General features: G+C 38.3%; 1 protein-coding gene across 7 annotated transcripts; it reads right to left on the bottom strand.

Annotated features, from left to right (window-relative positions):
- Positions 1-1490: 1490 nt before the first annotated feature.
- Positions 1491-19484, bottom strand: znf271 (zinc finger protein 271). Of its 7 annotated transcripts, XR_004776587.2 has the most exons (16): positions 18947-19484; positions 18039-18536; positions 17511-17703; positions 17258-17350; positions 16932-17136; positions 12673-13302; positions 12026-12325; positions 11727-11855; positions 11222-11332; positions 10862-10918; positions 7437-7565; positions 5542-5841; positions 5311-5439; positions 4836-4940; positions 4334-4440; positions 1491-3766 (listed from the first exon to the last, which is right to left on the bottom strand). XR_004776587.2 is itself a non-coding variant. In XM_035530904.2 (14 exons), the coding sequence occupies exons 1-14, from the start codon at positions 18116-18118 to the stop codon at positions 3619-3621; spliced, it is 2490 nt and encodes an 829-aa protein (XP_035386797.1). In that variant the 5' UTR covers positions 18119-19484; the 3' UTR covers positions 1491-3618. The 7 variants fall into 7 exon arrangements, 2 of the variants coding, with proteins under 2 accessions (XP_035386797.1, XP_081552595.1); XR_004776588.2 differs by having other exon boundaries at positions 1491-3647; positions 18039-19484; XM_035530904.2 differs by lacking the exon at positions 4334-4440 and having other exon boundaries at positions 1491-3647; positions 18039-19484.
- Between the last annotated feature and the right edge of the window lie 319 nt (positions 19485-19803).

Consider the following 19803-nt stretch of genomic DNA (forward strand, 5'->3'; position numbering starts at 1 on the left):
AGCCTGGTTTTGTAAGATTCATCGCACAGCATTTTTCACAAAAACCTGAACAATAACAATTCTTGTCTTCACTGTAGGGATTTCTATGGAAAACAGCGAAGTACATGAGACCATGGGTTAAAATAAATTAGCCCAAAAGGATTGCTAAGCAAGGGAGCATTTCACTGTGCGTAACATCAAAACACACTTGCTAGACAGGTTATGTGCTTTGGTAATTCTAGAGGCTGTTGGGGCCGTAGGCAAAAATTCAGAGGGACCCATCCAACCAGCGTTCATCGGCTTTATGATATAAACAGAATAACTCAAACACCCATAACTTGTAAGTTAGCTCGTAGAGACACAGCATTCACCAATTACCTACAGAAAATCTAATGTTCGAGTTAGCCAAAAGTAAACTAAAGAAATATTATATTTAGAAGGGGAACTTCTCTTCGCTTTCGAGTGGCTTTGGTTGTTGACAACTTGTCATTAAACACTCTACTTGCTACTTGCCACGGGAGTGAGTGGAATCAGGCTGGGCCCCCTTAGGGAATTCAGGTCTCATACTATAACTGCAAACTTTAAAATACCGCAGTGGCCATGTGCAAAGTTTGACAGCCCTCGGATGCCCCAAGCGGTTGCCTGCCTTGCATTATGGCAAGAGGCGCCTCTGGTTGTGTGAATCTGTATCAAATCAGCCCATTTTAGTGCGTTAGTTTTCTTAAGACCTTTAGGTGGTGCTGTTGTTAAAATGATCTGCTTCAAGGCATTTCATAACAGTGAAGGAAACGAGGTGAACGGCAAAACATGATAGATAAAATTCTGATGTATTTATTAGTAGAGGACAAGGAGAGAATTAGCCTCATTTATAACCATATCACTTGTTAAAAATATCACTTACATTGTCTCTTCTATCTCAGTGTATTTGGGCATTTTAACAATTCGATGATTGGGGCCGTTAGTGTGACATTGCCATGTTCAAAACATCAGTTTTCAAATTGCTCCAGTGCAATTTCAAGTATAACTCAGAATTTGATTGTTCGGAATCATGAGCTGGAAACCAGGAGCAGAGTCCATGCCAGCATAAACCAATACTTACTAAGCTCGACGGTAGCAGCTATCTCCCCGAACTGACACAGAACAGGACTCGCAGCCCCTATGACAGATTCCGAGGTTTCCATGATTGCAAAAGAAGAATAAAAAAGAACTTATATTGAGAACGGTTTGCTCAAAAATTTTAAGCGAAATTACGGCCACATGTCTGTGGCTACTTTATTGGTAAGCGCATGGTAACGCTCTCGATGTGCAAAATGGAAAGAGTTTAACCTAAATTATAACTAAGCAATCGTGCAGGAACAAAGTATCGAATGCCTTGCTGTAGGCCTCAGCATTGCAACGACTGAACGACTGCAGTTCAGTAAAGCTGAATGGTTGTGAAAAGCATCATCGTATATTCGACATACAATCTTAACTGATCTCTACCAAGGTAGCCACAAATGTAATGCGAAAACTAAACAGGAATTTCGCCTTTTATTTTTCAAAAGAATTTTTTCCTCCATATTTTAATAGCAATTATTACATAGCATATACTTCGAATATTGTACTTGTATGGAACAACATGCATACATGACCTCTGTATGCTTTTAAGCCGTATACATGCTATTGTTCATATAAAACGTTTATGATGTGATAAAATATGCATATACAACCGTCTTGCAGTAAATCCTGCCCTAAAATGATTGTTCCGATTCAATAAAGATAAAGTTGATATTGGTTAACTAACTGTTGTTTTCACAATAACGACAGATAGACCTCTGATAGAGGGATTGAATATGTAACCGTACCTCACAAGTCAACATAGCCATATTTGCCCAGGCACAAAACACATACTCAGCAGAGTGTGTGGACGGATAAACACTTAGCTGAGCGATCCGTTGGGTCCCCATATGACTTTTCAGTTCATTATTACTAAACAAACATTAAAGCCTTGTTTAAGAGCCCATTGTGCAGTGCAGTTCTTGATATTTAACACAAAATTATTCTGCACAGGATGCATATTTTCAGTTGCAGTCCATGCTTACTCTTGGACAAGGAGGAATGGTTAGTTATTCATTGCAAACGATTTATTGTTCAAAAAGGCCAATAAAACACACACACACACACGAAGAACTGCATGTAAATAAAGAAATGTTAAGTGTCATTACCTTAAGCCATGTTTTTGTTTGTATTTATTCTCAGAATCAGAACAAGCTTTATTTTCTAGTATACACATATAAGTATTTGTAATAAAACACTACAAAGAGGGTATATATATATATATATATATATATATATATATATATATATATATATATATATATATATATATATATGAGTTTATCAAAGGCAAAAACAATTATTCCCATTTTAGTGGCTGCAAGTGTATAAATGTATAAACGAGGAGTTCACAGATCTGCGTGTCCTATAGAAATATGTACAGCACAACTGAAGGGACATGAACACTCGGCAATGCTCGGCATTCTGTATGTCTTGCTGGAAGTTGGCTTTGCTGAACACAGTAGTGCAGAACAGGGTATAGTAGTTAAGGAATGGGTGTCTTCCAGATAGAGCAGCTGTTTGACTGACTACTGGTTCTAGTTATGATGGCCCTAAAGGTATAGTTTGTCAAAAAGTCAAATTTACACAATTTTTCACTTAACCAATCAGTCAAGATACGTCTGATGTTTCTTTTGTTCATTTTGCACTTGAGCTATGCGGCTAATTTCACAAACAAGCATAACAAGCTATTATCATTTTCGTAAAAGCAAATTCAAATTGTCACTTACCCCATTCATGTCTTAAATAATGTCTCATGTCGCCTGGGCATGACAATGGGGTTTATATGGCTTACCCTGCAATCCTGAAATTAATTTGTTTTAAAAAACAAACTACCCAATATAGCAGCCACCATACATAACCAAAATCACCAAGTTCCTCTGAAGGAAAAATTGTACCAAAAAGTGGGAAACGATGTGCATAATAATGGTTAATTTGGATGCAAAATATCCACGGCATTTTATGAAATAGTTTGATTAAAAATGCGATTACCTCTCTTAACAATGTTGTTTGAGGCGAAAAAAATAATAATATTGGAGCATGTATTCACCAAATACATACAGGCTTTGGGTGAAAAAAAAAAAAGCTTTCTATACCTGCCAGCTACATTACCCTTGTAGTCCCAGCACAAATCTAATAGTGAAAACATCAGACAAACGTGTCTGGGCTGGACATTTGGATTAAGTGGAAAATTGTGTAAATTCAATTTTTTGCTCAACTACTTTGTAAATTAGATTTTTTGTTGCACTATTCCTTAAAGGTCATCTGCAATATGGGATGTTTGTATATCATAAAAAATGTTCTACAGTGGCTTATTTTCAGAACTGGCCACTGGACTTATCAGCATTTTTGGTGGTGCTCTTATCTTCACTGTGTTATTTGCGCATACCTTTAAAACAAAGGACAGTGGTTGCTCAGCTTACTTGATTTTTCAGCAGTGGTTTAATGGTAGAATTTGGATCATGGTGGATTCATCTTTGTAGAAACTGGTAATAGCATCCTTTATGCAGTTGTACTTGGAGGAATATCAGCAAGTGTTAAAGATTATCCAGCCTTCTGATGGCCAATGTATTCTGTGTAGAATACAGAGGATGTGTCAGAGGTAAAAGACATAACGGAATGTTTCATGTGCATATCAATGTCAGATTTGTCGTCTGCCTTTATTCAGGCAATCTGACATTTATTGGAAGATCTGAAAGATAAAATGGGGAAAGGTGAAATAGAGGTGTGTTACCTGTGTAGCAACAGTAAAAGACACCAAAATAACAAAAGAGCCCAAGATTACTGATCATAGTTCAAAATTGCTTAACATAGTGGGGATTAAGAACTGAATACTATGATAACACTGTAGTGCAAAGTGCTACATGTACTGAATACCAGACAAGATGCCAACACTGAAAGAACACAAAACTCAAATCCACGACAGTGTAGAAATCAACTCAAGTTATTAAAAAAAAGAAGAAAAAAAAAAGAGGTCCAAGGACATGCCATTTGTCAATGATTACCAAGAAAATGCTTTTTTTGGGTGATCTGAAAACTGTAAATTAAACCTTACATACTAATTACAAAAGTAGGCTGTCATATTTCTATAGTTTAACATGATCAGTTGTGAGCTTTCTGATTTATGCTATAACGTAGCAATTTGAAAGAAGTATCTTTGTGTCTCTCTATACACACACATCTTAGGCAAATCTAATTTTATTAATAACTACATGAAAGTAAAGACACTTATATAATCTGTTTTTACTTGAGTACTCACTTTGTCCAACTGCAGGCTCCTCAAAGAGCCCTGACTGGTGCTGAACCAAATTTTACTCTTACATCATCCAATATTGTTGAACACTTTATCACTCTTAAACTGATGGGCTGTTAAAAGAATAAAGTCACCATTACAGAAAAAGAAAAAATAACTAATGCTTCCATCATATTACAGAAGCTGTCCAAGCCACAGATGTTATTTTATGCGGACCAGTGCCTTTTTCGGAGTGGAACATCTTAATGGATTAGTAGGAAAAACTTATTAGCCAATAAGATGGGCATTTTCTCTCATGCTGTACAAGAAAAGGTCAAGTCATAAGTCCTGATATAACATGTCTGAAAACAGAGATCTGTTCCATACAGGGAAAATAAAAGTGCTTCTGATGCAATTTACAATCTTAACCGACATTCTGCATCACCTTAATATACCACCGTTAGGCTGTAAATGTATTTGCAATAAAAGCATTTCTTTACAAAAATACTGATGAATTATGTATACTCACCAACTTCATCAAAATCTTCAGGATATTTAGAGTGATCTGATGCTGGGCTGGCAAAAGCTGAACCATCCTCCAAGAAGTACATTTTCTCAGTCTTAACATGATGTGCTATTAAAAAAAAAAAAAAAAGAGAGTCCACTCTGGGCCCCTTAATTATTCAATTATTTTAGAAAACAAAGCAGAGTCTGTGTACTTTTGAAGGTCCCAGTTAACAGCAAATGTGTCTTGTTATTTATGTACAATCAAACCAAAATACCTTAGGTCAGATCATGCAGGGTATTGACTTAACTTATATAAAGATTAAGATTATCCCTAAATTCAACTGGTCACTTATCTGATTTGCTTTGATGACATTATTCACAAACTAACCTATTTGTTTTCATATTTGAAGGATAGTGACCTGATACTTGTCTCCCAGCAGCCTGTTAGTTTGGATAATGTACCATATGCTACTGAAATAGCAACCATCCATACTCACTTAGTTCTTCTGAAGCTCCCTGGTCATCAGACTGTGGTGATGATGGGCTGGTAGGGACTGACCCAACTTTCACTACTTCCACATCATCCATTAAAGTGAAGCTTTTTTCTTCTGGGTTACCCTCATGTACTGTAGAAACAAAAAAAAAGTATCTTTTGGTATCAGACCTTTTGGGGTTTTTTTTTTTTTGTGTGTGTGTAATTATTTTCTATACAATCGCACAACACACACCTCCATGAATCACACGCATGTGTTTCTTCATGGACTGGGAATAAGGGAAGCGCTTGTAGCAGAATGAGCATTGGTAAGGCTTCTCCCCTGAGTGTACACGCTGGTGCTCATTGAGGTGGCCTATCTGCCGAAACTTCTTCTCACACTGAGAGCACTTATAAGGCTTCTCTCCAGTGTGAACTCGCTGATGCACCGCCAGATCCTTCGCTTGGCTGAAACTCTTCCCACACTGACAGCACTGATGTCGACCATCTTCATTGTAAGTGCCCTGGTTACACTGAGTGTTCTGCCGAAGAATTCCTTAAAAAATAGAAAACAAAAGGTGAATGTGTTAGCTCACCATGATAATTAACATTCCCACTCTATTCTTCAATTCAAATTTTAATAGGTCCAAGATGGTTAAAACAAAGAGGGTTAAATTAAACAATTGAAGAGCATCCATTTCCTGGTACAGTTATGATGAGTTGTGTAATATAACTAAAATGTGCACAGCTTCCTGACATTTGGAAAAGCAATCTTAATTCAGAAGTCTGAACACTAACACTAATTTCTTGCCAGTGTGGTCACTCTTGTGGATTTTGTTCGCAACTCAAAAATGAACAACTTGTATATGATTCCCGAGGCTTCCTTGTTTACAACCATTGTTCTCCCACTATACAGCATTTTCAAAAGCCTCTCACCTGAACATGCAGGCGCCCGTGTTTTGAGACATGCCATGACAAAGAGAAGCTCTTCACACACACAGAGTACTGAAACTTTAAGTCTGGAGAACTTTGCTGGTGGTCTTGAGGAGACCGGTTCTTTGAGGTTTTTTTAAACAAGTTTCTTAGATTAAATATGTCAATCGATGCTAATTAGTGCTCAAAAATATCAGGCTGTTCAGTTTCTTTAAACCCCCTCCAATAGAGAGCTGAAGGAAAGCCAGATGTTTTCTTCACATTCATTCATTTTACATTTACAGGATTTGTATGATTATTTGACATGTTTTAAAAGACGCATTAGTCAATGTCCCCCCTTTTTTTTTTTAACAAATTCAAATAAACTGAAATATGTAGAACATCTTAAAACTATATTATATTATTTATGGCATTAGCACATGTGTATTAGGTGCCTGAGAAAACATGTCTGAAAAACTGCATTCCAGGATGGAATCTAGTGTTGCATTTATGGTGACCTCCTTTCAGTCACTTTGAAAAACTCCTCAACGCCTCATTACTTTACCTCCATCTCTGCCTGTCTGGTGAAGAAAACATGACAGAATCTGGTAAGTGTCCGGCACGGCCAGATGCTTGTACAATTGACAAAAAACCATGCAGTGCTGCCAAAAATAAATTTATGACAAGAAACGTAATGAAACAAGAGTTAACACTGGAAGTATTCTCCAAAGTAGAGAAAATTATTACATGCGAAGGGTTGAGCTGGGAGTAGAATTAACAACATTCCTCCTGAACAGGTAGCTATGTAAACACAATCAGAATAATGTGTTAAACTGTCTGAATGACACACATTACATAACAAATCAAGCAAACCTGAGTAAAAATCTTTATGAGAGATATAATTTACACATAATTGCACGATGAGTACTGGTCTAACTAAGGAAGGCACTTCTATGTGGACTGCATTGGATGTGCCATTTGTACCCTCATTAATGAGCACTTAGCTGTTCTGACAGCAAACTGTCTTATACAATGGTTTAAACATAAGAGAGTCATATTTAAACGCATCGTTACCTTTGCGCTCTCTACATTAATGGGTTCTGCTTGTGCTGACACTTCTGCGTATTGTTTAAAATGTACAACATAGTGTGTAAACAAGCACAGAATATGATTTAACTATAGAAATGCAGGAAATGGTTTAAATCCAAAGCAGGTATTGCTGCAGACACCCCCTCTCACCAAATTCTTCCAAAACTCCAGGGTGCTCAGTGAGCTCGAGTGCTGGACTACAGGAACCTGAACAAACTTTAGCTCCTGCTACATCCTCCTCCAAAGGAAAGTACTTCTCTTCAGTTTGTACGTGCCATGCTGTAAAAACAAAGAAAGGTGTTTGAATTTTGAATTTATTTGAACCTATTCATAAAGTCTGTAAAAACTGTTAACAGCCAAAACAGAAATTAAAAACTAATTATTTTACACTGATATCTCTCACAGTTCCCTTTAAGTCACTTTATCATTTGAAGATGTTGCACATAAACCTGAAATATGTACAAAAGTGCAGTTTATTTACATTTATCTAACGTTTTTATCCAAAGCAACTTACAATTATGACTGAATACAACTTCAGCAATTGAGGGTGGCAACTTGGCAGTGGTGGGGCTTGAACCAGCAACCTTCTGATTATAAGTCAAGTACCTTGACCACTGAGCTACCACTGCCTGTATTTTGGTATACAATGATACACTGAAGAAAAAAAAAGCGTTGTTACAATGTGTCGGCAACAATACTAGAGTGTGTCTTTCATATTAGTCACCATCAGGGTTTATGTTCTGTTATAGCTCCTTTCCTACTGACTTATAGAGGATAAATGCTATTGTGGTGTACTGTGACAAGTTTATAGCCTGTTTATAGCAATGATTTTGTGAATTTATATCATGCACCTTGTATGGATTTATGTGTTTGTCTTCTCCTGTATTGTATGTTTATACACTATATTGCCAAAAGTATCTGCTTGTCTGCCTTCGCACGCATATGTATTGAGTGGCATCCCAATCTGAATCCATAGGGTTTAATATGATGTCGGCCCACCCTTTGCAGCTATAACAGCTTCAACTCTTCTGGGAAGGCTTTCCACAAGATTTAGGAGTGTGTTTATGGGAATTTTTGACCATTCATCCAGAAGCGCGTTTGTGAGGTCAGACACAGATGTTGTACGAGAAGGCCTGACTCACAGTCTCCGCTCTAATTCATCCCAAAGGTGTTCTGTCGGGTTGAGGTCAGGACTCTGTGCAGGCTAGTCAAGTTTTTCCACACCAAAGCCGCTCATCCATGTCTTTGTGGATCTTGCTTTGTGCACTGGTGCGCAGTCATGTTGGAACAGGAAGTTCCCAAACTGTTCCCACAAAGTTGGGAGCATGAAGTTTTCCAAAATCTCTTGGTATGCTGAAGCATTAACAGTTCCTTTCACTGGAACTAAGGAGCCGAGGCCAACTCCTGAAAAACAACCCACACCATAATCCCCCCTCCACCAAACTTTACACTTGGCACAATGCTGTCAGACAAGTACCGTTCTCCTGGCAACTGGCAAACCTAGACTTGTCCGTCGGTTTGCCAGACGGAAAAGCGTGATTCGTCACTCCAGAGAACACGTCTCCACTGCTCGAGTCCAGTGCCGGCGTGCTTTACACCACTGCATCCGATGCTTTGCATTGCACTTGGTGACGTAAGGCTTGGATGCAGCTGCTCAGCCATGGAAACCTATTCCATGTAGCGATTGACTCTGCAGAAAGTTGGTGACCTCTGCGTACTCTGCACCTCAGCATCCGCTGACCCCGCTCTGTCATTTTACGTGGCCTCCCACTTTGTGGCTTGTTGCTGTCATTCCCAATTGCTTCCACTTTGTAATAATACCATTGACAGTTGACTGTGGAATATTTAGTATGGAGGAAATTTCATGACTGGACTTGTTGCACAGGTGGCATCCTATCACGGTACCAGGAATTTCCTGAGCTCCTGAGAGCGACCCATTCTTTCACAAATATTTGTAGAAGCAGTCTGCATGCCAAGGTGCTTGGTTTTATACACCTGTGGCCATGGTAGTGATTGGAACACCCAGATTCAATTATTTCGATTGGTGAGTGAATACTTTTGGCAATACAGTGTATGTTGTGCTGTTTTTTGTCCTCTATTTAGGTACTGAAAGTAATTCCCATGGTGTTCCCATGACAACAATTCCCATGCAAAAAGAGGAAAATCAGCAAATTAAGCAAGGAGTTATTTTTCTTAAGGTGCATGACCCTCAATTCCTTTTGTTAGGAGCACAAATTTAAAAAAAAGTAGAACACTGGGGGAGGGGGTGAAAGTGATTATCTTTTTCGGTATAACAAATGAAAACACTGAATACATTTGCAACTAACTGCCTATTTTTGGATGGCTCCAAAAGTCTAAAAATTGAACTGATAAATGTTACACAAAGTAGTCTACTACGGGTAAACCTAGCATTACCTTTACAGCATTTGGCACATGCTCTTTTAAAGAGTGACAAATATTTATCAGTATGACAGTATGTGTGGTCCCCTTGGAAGCAAATCCAATACTTTGGTTTTGTTAGCACTTTGTTATAACTGCTGTATTATGTGAACTACAGGAGAACATTCTTTACCTAGAGTATTGATAAAAGAATGAAAAATTAATCTGCGATTGAAAAGGTGAGCATGATGAGCACTTTGGCTTTATTTGAGTCAGTTTCACTATGATGTTCAACTGGCCAATTGTTTTTTGACACTAGCCCACTTCAATTCTATAACCTACTTTAGCAAATGTTGGCTGGAATCATGTAGTCACAGCATGCTACACAGTGTCTCACAAAAAGAAGCTTGTGGCTAACTGGATAATAAACCAAATGTTTGCATAAAATAGGTAATTATAAACAGGATATTTTATTGGAAATAGTTAAAATGGATCAGAAATGAAAATCCATGTGGAATGGCTGCTACAGCTTTATCAAACTTATGATCCATAAAACAGCTGCAGCAGTGTGCCAGACAGTTAAATAGTAGGATACTACATCTGAAGCCTACATGTACATTAAATCTGAACAGGTCAAAATTAAACAGTCTAAATTTAAGAGCTCATTAAACTATGAAACTGCTACACCATTACTTCAAAATATGTAATCTACAACTTTAAATTCAATGATACTAAAAACGTCTTTTCCATGAAACATTTTAAAACATAAGTCTATAATGAGGATGGTGTCATAGTGGGCTAGCTGCAAGTACTTACTATCAACAGGAAACAAAGATGAGGTTTGGAATGGATGCATTAATGTTGAATATTTGTGCATCATCAATGTGCTGCTCTCGCCAACCCCGTTTTAATTATATTGCAATACACTGTGAATTATATTGCAATACACTACGCTGTTAATACGCTGAACCCTCCTCTGACCTCCACTTTTGCTCTTGACTGTAATCACTCAAATCCTCAAACCAAATGGGGTTTTGCATTATAAACTGCTCTTTATTGCAAGTATATGCCTCATCAACAATGAAAATTGAACATTTCTACTACTACATTCTGTGAAGTTAATGAATGAAGACAAATGTAAAAATGCAACAAGACAAATGTAAAAACACCCCACAAAAAACTAAAATATTACTCACAAAGCTCATCATCAGGTTCACCCAACAAGCTGTTCTCTTCTGATTTAATGTGCTCTGCTGTTACAAAAGAAAACAGAATTAAAGAGTAGTTTGTCACACATACCCCAGTTCAAACAAAACAGTACACTGTCACAATGAGAGTCCAAAGACTGGTGTTTAAGTGTCTGACACTTTTTAAATTCTAAAATGCCTTTCTGAAGCTTTTATTGTGACAGGTTGGCTGTGCTTTGGAGTCCTCTTCTTATTTAAAATACAACCTATACTTCATTTATGAAATGATCAAGGAAAAAACCTGGAAACAAAAACAATTAAATAAAAAGGAAAAGGACCTTTTATTTAAGAACCATCACCCATACTCACAACATTCATCAATAACTTCAGAATATTCAGAGTCTTCTGAGGTTTCCGCCAAACCAACTTTTACTCTCACCACTAATGGCATGCAGCTGTCTTCAGTTTTTATATGTGGAACTGTATAAACAATCAAACAAAATATTCTTCATTAATACTTCATTCAATCACAACATACTACAGCTACAGCAGTAATGACTGCTGAGGGTTCACCAATACACAAAAGCATTCATATAGTGTATTACCATGTAGCTGCAGTCAATATTATGTAACCATTCAATCACTTGGGAGAAAAAAACACCTTCAAAAGATTAATTTGAACCTTCAAAGTCAGTGCAGGCAACTTCAAGAGTACTATGAAGGTAGCTCATCTGCCAGTGTGATTTTCTAGAGGTATAGTCCTACCTCCTATGAATCATCTGATAAGTGGAAAATATTGAGACTAATCTAAGCCAATTTGTCCAATTTATAATTTTTTAAAACTGTGTTACTGAGGTTCACAGTCAATACTGACTTAGTTCTTCTGAAGCTCCCTGGTCATCAGACTGTGGTGATGATGGGCTGGTAGGGACTGAACCAACTTTTACTACTTCCACATCATCCATTAAAGTGAAGCTTCTCTCTTGTGTGTTACCCTGATGTACTGCAAAAGCAAAAAGGAATCTGTCATTATGTAGTCTTGGTACTCAGAATATGTAGCTTTGCCACATTTATTTAACCAAACATGCCACTGTATTATCAGTCAACTAAAGACAACTTGAAACAAATTCACACACATGCACGAACCACAGAACACGGTATAACTGAGCCCACCTCCATGAATCACACGCATGTGTTTCTTCATGGACTGGGAATAAGGGAAGCGCTTGTAGCAGAATGAGCACTGGTAAGGCTTCTCCCCTGAGTGTACACGCTGGTGCTCATTGAGGTGGCCTATCTGCCGAAACTTCTTCTCACACTGAGAGCACTTATAAGGCTTCTCTCCAGTGTGAACTCGCTGATGCACCGCCAGATCCTTCGCTTGGCTGAAACTCTTCCCACACTGACAGCACTGATGTCGACCATCTTCTTTGTAAGTGCCCTGGTTACACTGAGTGGTCTGCCGAAGAATTCCTTAAAAAAAAACACAGAAAAGAAAGTCTTATTAGCTCATCCTGTGAAAATCATTAAAACTGCCACTCCTCTATTCATCGAAAGAATGTAAGAGGGCTAAAAGGAATTAGGTTATTATTTATTTACATTATTTATTTTTTGTTTCAGTAATCAGCATCCAGCCAAGTGATAAGCCCATCTTCACTAAAACTGAACTGGCCAATAAGCTTAAATCAGCTTCAATTTGGTAGGGAAACAAAATAGCTTTAACAAAAGAAATTTTGCAAATTCTATTAAATACCTCTATGTATAATACATATGTTATTATCTATAGTGAATTTTGGTTCAAGAACTAAAAAACCTCTTACCTGAATGAAGTAAAGCTTGATGCTTTTCCAGAGCTGATAAGCAGGTGAAGCGTTTATCACAGTCTGAGCAGTGATACGGCTTCTCACACGTGTGATTACGCTGATGAGCTTTGAAGTTCTGTCTCCAGCGAAAGCTCTCCCCACAATGAGCACAGCAGTAAGGCTTCTCTCCCGTATGCACTCGCTGGTGGATTTCAACCTGCGCACGTCGAGTGAACTTCTTTCCACACTGAGAGCACTCGTGTGGGCTCTTGTCTACATCGACTACCACAGGGTCAGCTTCGTGAGTCTGCATGTGTCTCCTCAGATCACTGGGCCGTCCAAACCCTTTTGAGCATACAGAGCAGTTGTGTTCTCGCACGCCTGTATGAATTCCCAAATGTGCTTTCAGGTCTCCTGATCTATAAAACCTCTTGAAGCACACAAAGCATTCGAAAGCTTTGTCCCCTGTGTGACCTTTCCTATGCACACGCAGAGCAGATCTCTGTCTGAAACATTTGCTACACTCCGAGCACCGGAAAGGCTTCTCTCCTGTGTGGATTCGTTCATGTTGCTCCAATGTCTGACGCCTTGCAAACTTCCTGCCACAATACGAGCATGTGAAGCACTTCTTCTCAGTATTGTCATTTTCTGATGGGGGACAAAAAGGGATCATTTTTAATAACATCACTAACAGACAATCACAAACAAGTTGCAATGTAACAATCAATTCATGACAATAAATACATTACTTTGATGCAATAAATTATTAAGTGAACAACTACTAATGTTTTAAAAAAATGGATTCATGCACACTCTTACACTCATGGCAGTGCTTGTGAGTGTACTAAAACCCATCCAAGGGAGGACCAAGAGAGGCAACTGTTCACTTACAATTTAAATAAGGTCCAACCTCGTAGGCTACGTTCACATTACCACATTGTTCAATTCCAATTTTTTGCTCAGAAATGGCATGCATGTGCACACTGGCACTATCTATCTATCTATCTATCTATCTATCTATCTATATATATATATATATATATATATATATATATATATAGAGAGAGAGAGAGAGAGAGAGAGAGAGCGAGAGTGTTAGACAGATCCCGCACTGTTCTCTGCTATTCATGGGAGCAATGTGTCAACGCTGCCATAATGATCAGGAGAAGCTATGCCTCCTAATGCGTGTCTACCGAGACAGGAGGTCTAATCCATAATTAAAATCACTCGCTGAATTAAAGTTCACTCGCTGAACTTTCAACCAATGTTTCAAGAGATTTGGTTTGCTACAAATGGCAGGAATGTATTTATGGTAATGGCTATTTGGTCAAACTTCTTATTTAGAACATAATTAGTTTCAAAGTATATGAATTTTTCTTATTGCATGTGAAATGGCTACCTTTTTTTTTTAAGAAACGCATTTACATTTTAAGTCACACGTACAAAAAATACACAGAGAATCAGCAGGGTTGTGCAAAGTTACAATGCAAGTTACATATATGTGATAAATGTTAGCTTTGTACATGACTTAGGGGTGTATGTTTATAGAAGAGAGACGAAAAATACAAATTTAGCTTTAATCTCATATAAATGTATAGACAACAGAGTTTTTCTCTAAAAGCATATCAGGCAGGTGCCGGTGGACTGGATGACTCCTGTCATACGCTGCACATGCTCACTGGAGCCTGGACGCAGGAAAGACTAAAAGCCACAAATTCACTTTAGGATATACATGTTCACTCAAAGTCACTGACAGTCTTCTCTAATAACCTTTTAGACAGTAGTAGTATTTATGCAGTGTCAAGTTAATTAAAAGTATCTTAAATGAAAAGATGGTACACCATTTGAAGGTGGCAAACGTTTTATTTACTTAATTGGTTTGAATAGAAATTATGCATTGGACATATCTGATTAGGCGTTTCTATGTGCTACCTAAATCAGGCTGTGATTTGGCAGGCTTATTTTGATTATTAAAAGGTGCATTGTTTAAGAATTAGGGGGAAACTATTGGAAGAAATTAAATATAGTATAAAAAGCCATATTTTCATTAGTGTATAACGTGTGATTACACAGTAATTGTATTTATTAGCTTAAAATGAACCCTTTATATTTACATGGGGAATTGGACCTCTTCTACCGTAGGCCGCAGTGATGGAGGCCACCATGTTTCTGTAGTATCCCAGGATAGACAAACTAATCACAGACTCTAGTTTGTTTGTTTTTTTTACAGGCTCCTTTTGCATTTTTAAGTTGAAGTGGCAGCTTGCATTTAGCAGCGCACAAGTTGGAAGATGTAGAAAAAAGAATCATCAGTGGTTGCTGCCGGTACTAGCCAACCATTTTATGTTGTGAGAGGTTTGAGAACCCAATTTTTGACAAATGGAGAAATATACTTATTACGTAGCACGAAAAAGCAAAGGAAGTTGAACCTTTGTTATCAAAGTAGCAAAAACATTAAGCAAAATAAAATTATATATATATATATAGAGAGAGAGAGAGAGAGAGAGAGAGAGAGAGCGAGAGAGAGAGCGAGCGAGAGAGAGAGAGAGAGCGAGAGAGAGAGAGAGCGAGCGAGAGAGCGAGAGAGCGAGCGAGAGAGCGAGAGAGCGAGCGAGAGAGAGCGAGAGAGAGAAAGAGAGAGAGAGAGAGAGAGAGAGCGTGAAAAACATACATCTTGCTAAAGCTCTCACAAACAGTTCAAATAAAGTTTTTTTACCATTACGTTACCCTGCATTAGCATGCAAAGCAGCTAGTTGCCATTAGCAATAACGCAATGTGGAACAAGTTGCAATATCTAATATGGAAGCTACAACCTAGATTTACAGAGTAAATAACTAAATACTATTTCTAAATATCTATCTAAAGTAACCCCATCACTTTAAATATTATGGCTACTACATTGCAGCTGTAAATGGTGATATCATTTTAGAAGTAGCTTGGCACCTAATGCCCACCATAGGTTCTGCTTTCTTTCTGAATTTACTCTCAACCTTGGTTCGTAACGTTGGTGTACTTTTTAACTCCTCATTTTCCTGAGCCCCATGTCAGGTTAAAAACGCATTTCTCCACCTCCATAACACTGCTCGACTTCAGCCCATGCTCGCCAAACAAGATGCTGGCAATGCAGGTTCGCGCTTTCATCCTGTGTTATTGACTGCAGCTCTTCTTCATTGGCATTCCAAACAAAACCAGCTGCTCACTCCAGCATGTGCCAGCATTCTCTCCCATACTAAAAAGTCGGCCCACATCATTCTAATTCTGGATCAGCTACATTGGTTACCTGTCCCACTACGCATTCAGTTTAGTTTTTCTACTCACATACAAAGCTCTGCATGAACTTTCAACCCTCTACTTAGCTGAACTTTTACACCTATACTGCCCACACCACACACCACACACTTAGGTCCTCTGGTGCTGGTCTTCTCCCAATTCCTAAATTTAGATTTGTCTCTGCACGTGGGAAAGACCTTTCAGTGTCATGGCACTGAAACTATGAAACACTACCACAATCTCTCCATCTAAAGTCACTTTCCTACTTTAAAACTGAACTTAAAACTTTTCCCCTCAGATCTCCCCTGCCCCCTTAAATGTCTGATTAGGTTTCTGTTTGTCCCTATTCTGTTTTTTAATTTGTTGACTGTCGTGTGATGTAGGCTTCATGTATGGAATATGTAGAGCGACCTTGAGTATGAGAAACAAAATTAAACATATTATTATTACTTCTACTACTACTACTTCACGCTTTGAAAGAGTGGTGATATAGTGGTATTCAGTTGGTTGCAATATGCAAACTCACTGCTAGATGCCACTGAATCTTATACACATCCTATTTAGATGAGATATAATGAGATATGAACTCGCTACTTGAGTAATGTTTTTAGTTAAGTTCTAATTTAAATGACTACCCACCTCTGAAAACCACTATTTTTAAATGACTACTTCTGGCTACTGTACCCACCTTTGAACAACTATACATTAATCATGAAACCATCACAAAACATTATACATTAAAATTGTGGGATAAACATTAGAATACATTTGTGTACATACAAATTTTGAAATGTTACAGAAACCTTTAAGCAAATAGAACGTCAGACAGTTTAATTAGAAAACGTTAAATGAAATGACGCAGTTGTAAGCTCAATTAGCTTGATTTACAAATGTGTGTTTTTTTTTAATAATTTAACAAATCAAATTTTATCATCAAGTGTTGTTTTTCAGTAAACATTTCAGAGCAGTGGTGAGACAGCAATCTATACATGTAATAAGACACCAACCAGAGTAGAAGTCAGGCTTCTGCTGCAGTTCCTCTCTTAGTACATTTTTATTTTTTAAATCCTCTAGCAGGGAATTCACTGTCTCCTTATGTCTCCTTTCCCGATCCCTGGCATTTCTTAAGTCCTGCTGCAAATCCTCCACCTTCTCCTGAGTCTCAGTTAACTTTTTTTTTATTTTAACTGGGTCAAGGGCATACTGATGATCCTGAAAAATATTAGTTTTATAATAATTTACATTTGTTCTCCACATTTTATCAATGTCACTATAATATATGCCCAGCATCCTGCAAAGGTGGTTAAAGCAACTGTTGCTCACTGTAACTCACTGAGGTTGACTCTTCTAAGTCCTCTGACAGACGATCGTGAACATCTGGACATTCTGCAGCTCCTTTATGCGATATCCCGATCGGAGTGGGCAGCTGGACATAAAGTAGATTATTTAAGTCAGTGGGTACAATTTTTAATAGTGTATTTTTGTTAGGTTTATTGGGCATTACGTGTGTTAGTGAAAGATTAAGATTGATTAAGACATGACAAATTGTCATTATTTATACAGAAACAATTTCCGACGACACTAACTTTGCAAAGATGGTCAGGAAATGTAAAAACTGACGGGATAACTCCTTCCTTTAAACGAGTTGTCTGTCCAGTCCTGTCAAAGTCTTCTGACTTGAAATGGCAGCTGCAGACGACTGAATAGTCATTTGGCTCAAAGTCTCTTCTCTTCAGGGCTGCAGTCCATGCCTTTCTTTTAACTTTGTCTTTTGGAAACCTACAAACAACACAATCCCATCTGAACAATGCAATGCAGTTCTGAATGATTTTGTAAGCTACAATTAAGGCATAAAGGTTACTGTAGCTATATCAGTTAGTACCACTGAACAGATTTAACAGTATGAAGTATCTAAATAATTTAGGACTACTGAACACACTAACACACAACAATATAGCTTACAAATATCATTTTCAGCATCATTTTTCCTTTACCTGACAAACTAACGTTATCTTATTTTACTGTCGGCACAGTCACTTTATGGTAGCCAATTACTCAGTGTGATATCAAATTCAAAACAATCGTGACAGTACTACACTGTACGAACTTCTCACCTGTGAAATGTTACTCCTAGTTGCTTAGTTCTGGCATTTCTTTCTTTGGAACATCCAAAAGCGGCACAAAAGTCTGGCATGGTTTATTTGACTGGGCCATCCATAGTCAGAAGCCCTGAGCAAGATGGCGGCGGCAGAGATGCATTTACGCGTGCAGACGTCTGAGATTAAAACCGGACACGCCAGGCGCTCGCGTACACTTCGCATTTTGCCATTAGGAACGGCGAACAGCTCCTCAACTTTAAATGCTCGGGACAAGACGACGGTCAAGAGCAGACGGGTAGCGTTTGCCTTTTTCGCAGCTGATGCCAGCGCTGCTACGCTAAGGGGCGTGGGGTCGCGGAAGAGGAGACGGTGCCGGTGCTCGCGGATGACGACGACGACGTTAAAGCGCGTGCGTACGGGAGAAACGCCACTTGAGTTCGGACCGGTCTCGCCGTGAAGCGAATCGGATCCACATCTGATCCAACAAGACCGGGTCCCCGCGTCCGCCTAGCCCTGACCAAAATCGGAGCTGTGTCACATTATGGCAAAAACGGGATCTGAATCACTTCAGTTTAGTAATGTGAACGCATCCGTAGAGTCTAGTTTTCAGTTTAATCTAAGACGTGATCAGCTTCCTCTGTATAGCTACTTGCTTAATATTTTCATTATTTTAATAATATTCAAATATTTAATAATATTTTAAATATTTTAATAGTTTCAATATATTTTAAATGTCTTACCACTTTTGGTGCGCAGGCTAATGTTATTTAATATTTATTTAAAGTGCAAACAGAATTTCCCTAAAGCACCGGTAGGACTTTCCTGTTGCACAAACTTGTCAACGCTTAATACATATTGGAGCGCGCGGTGTGTGTGTGTGGGTGTGTAAGAGAGAGGGGGAATCTTTCACCATCTATACTCACTAATGTCAGGTACTTCGGGATCTTCAAAAGATTCAACTATGTGGCTCGCTGAAGATAAACCAAGCTTTCTCTTCACGACCTCGAAATTACAGTTAGTTTCTCCACTGGCATTTATAGATCGCTGTGAAACCATTTTCCCATCTATTTGACATTTATTAGGTATGGAGCGTTCTCTCTCTGTCCTAGTGATAACCGTCTGCATTATTACTGAAGTGGTGATCAGTACAGAGATCCGTTTGCGTGTGGATAATCTATTTTATCGACCACTGCATGACTGCACTAAGTTGAATGAAAACAATCAACTCCACTATCTAGCGTTAGGTAACCAGCTAGCTTTTGCTAATTTTTCAACACCCTGTCATATAAACAGCAAATTATAAGTCGAGAAGCTGTTGTTTTAACCTGGTCTAAAGTTACTCTGACACAACAGAGTGGTCGTTAACGTTACATATATTCAGCACAAAATGTTCTTTGGGCAATCTACAAAACTAACCTACTTAGCTAAATGAATTCAATCGCAAACACAACCACGTGAAGGCAGCAACAAAAACAACAAAAAATATCTTCAAAATAAAAGCATCTTTGACGCCAATAAAAACTTGCTTCACGCTTAAAAACGATCCAGGCTTCGTCCGAAATCGGTTATGTACCCCCTTTATTTGTAATGGTAGTAAATACTTATTTAGTACTCGGCAAGAGGAGGATGGTCCCCCACATTGAGTCTTAGTTTCTCTCAAGGTTTCTGACTCATGTTCTAGGGAGTTTTTCCTTGCCACTGACTGCCTTGGCTTGATCACTGGGGCCTTGGACTCGGACCTTTATAAAGCTACTTTGTGTCAACATCTGTTGTAAAAATT

The sequence above is a fragment of the Electrophorus electricus genome, chromosome 14 (genome assembly GCF_041902795.1).
Source record: "Electrophorus electricus isolate QZ-2024a chromosome 14, ASM4190279v1, whole genome shotgun sequence".
NCBI lineage: Eukaryota > Metazoa > Chordata > Actinopteri > Gymnotiformes > Gymnotidae > Electrophorus > Electrophorus electricus.

What these genes read in the sequence shown, in the direction of transcription:
- znf271 (XM_035530904.2), bottom strand. Translation starts at nt 18,118, where the DNA reads ATGCCAGACTTTTGTGCCGCTTTTGGATGTTCCAAAGAAAGAAATGCC. An exon ending in ACTTAGAAGAGTCAACCTCA is followed by an intron (nt 17,137 to 17,257) that starts GTGAGTTACAGT and finishes AATATTTTTCAG; the next exon opens with GATCATCAGTATGCCCTTGA. An exon ending in CATGCGTGTGATTCATGGAG is followed by an intron (nt 5,440 to 5,541) that starts GTGTGTGTTGTG and finishes TTGTTTCTACAG; the next exon opens with TACATGAGGGTAACCCAGAA.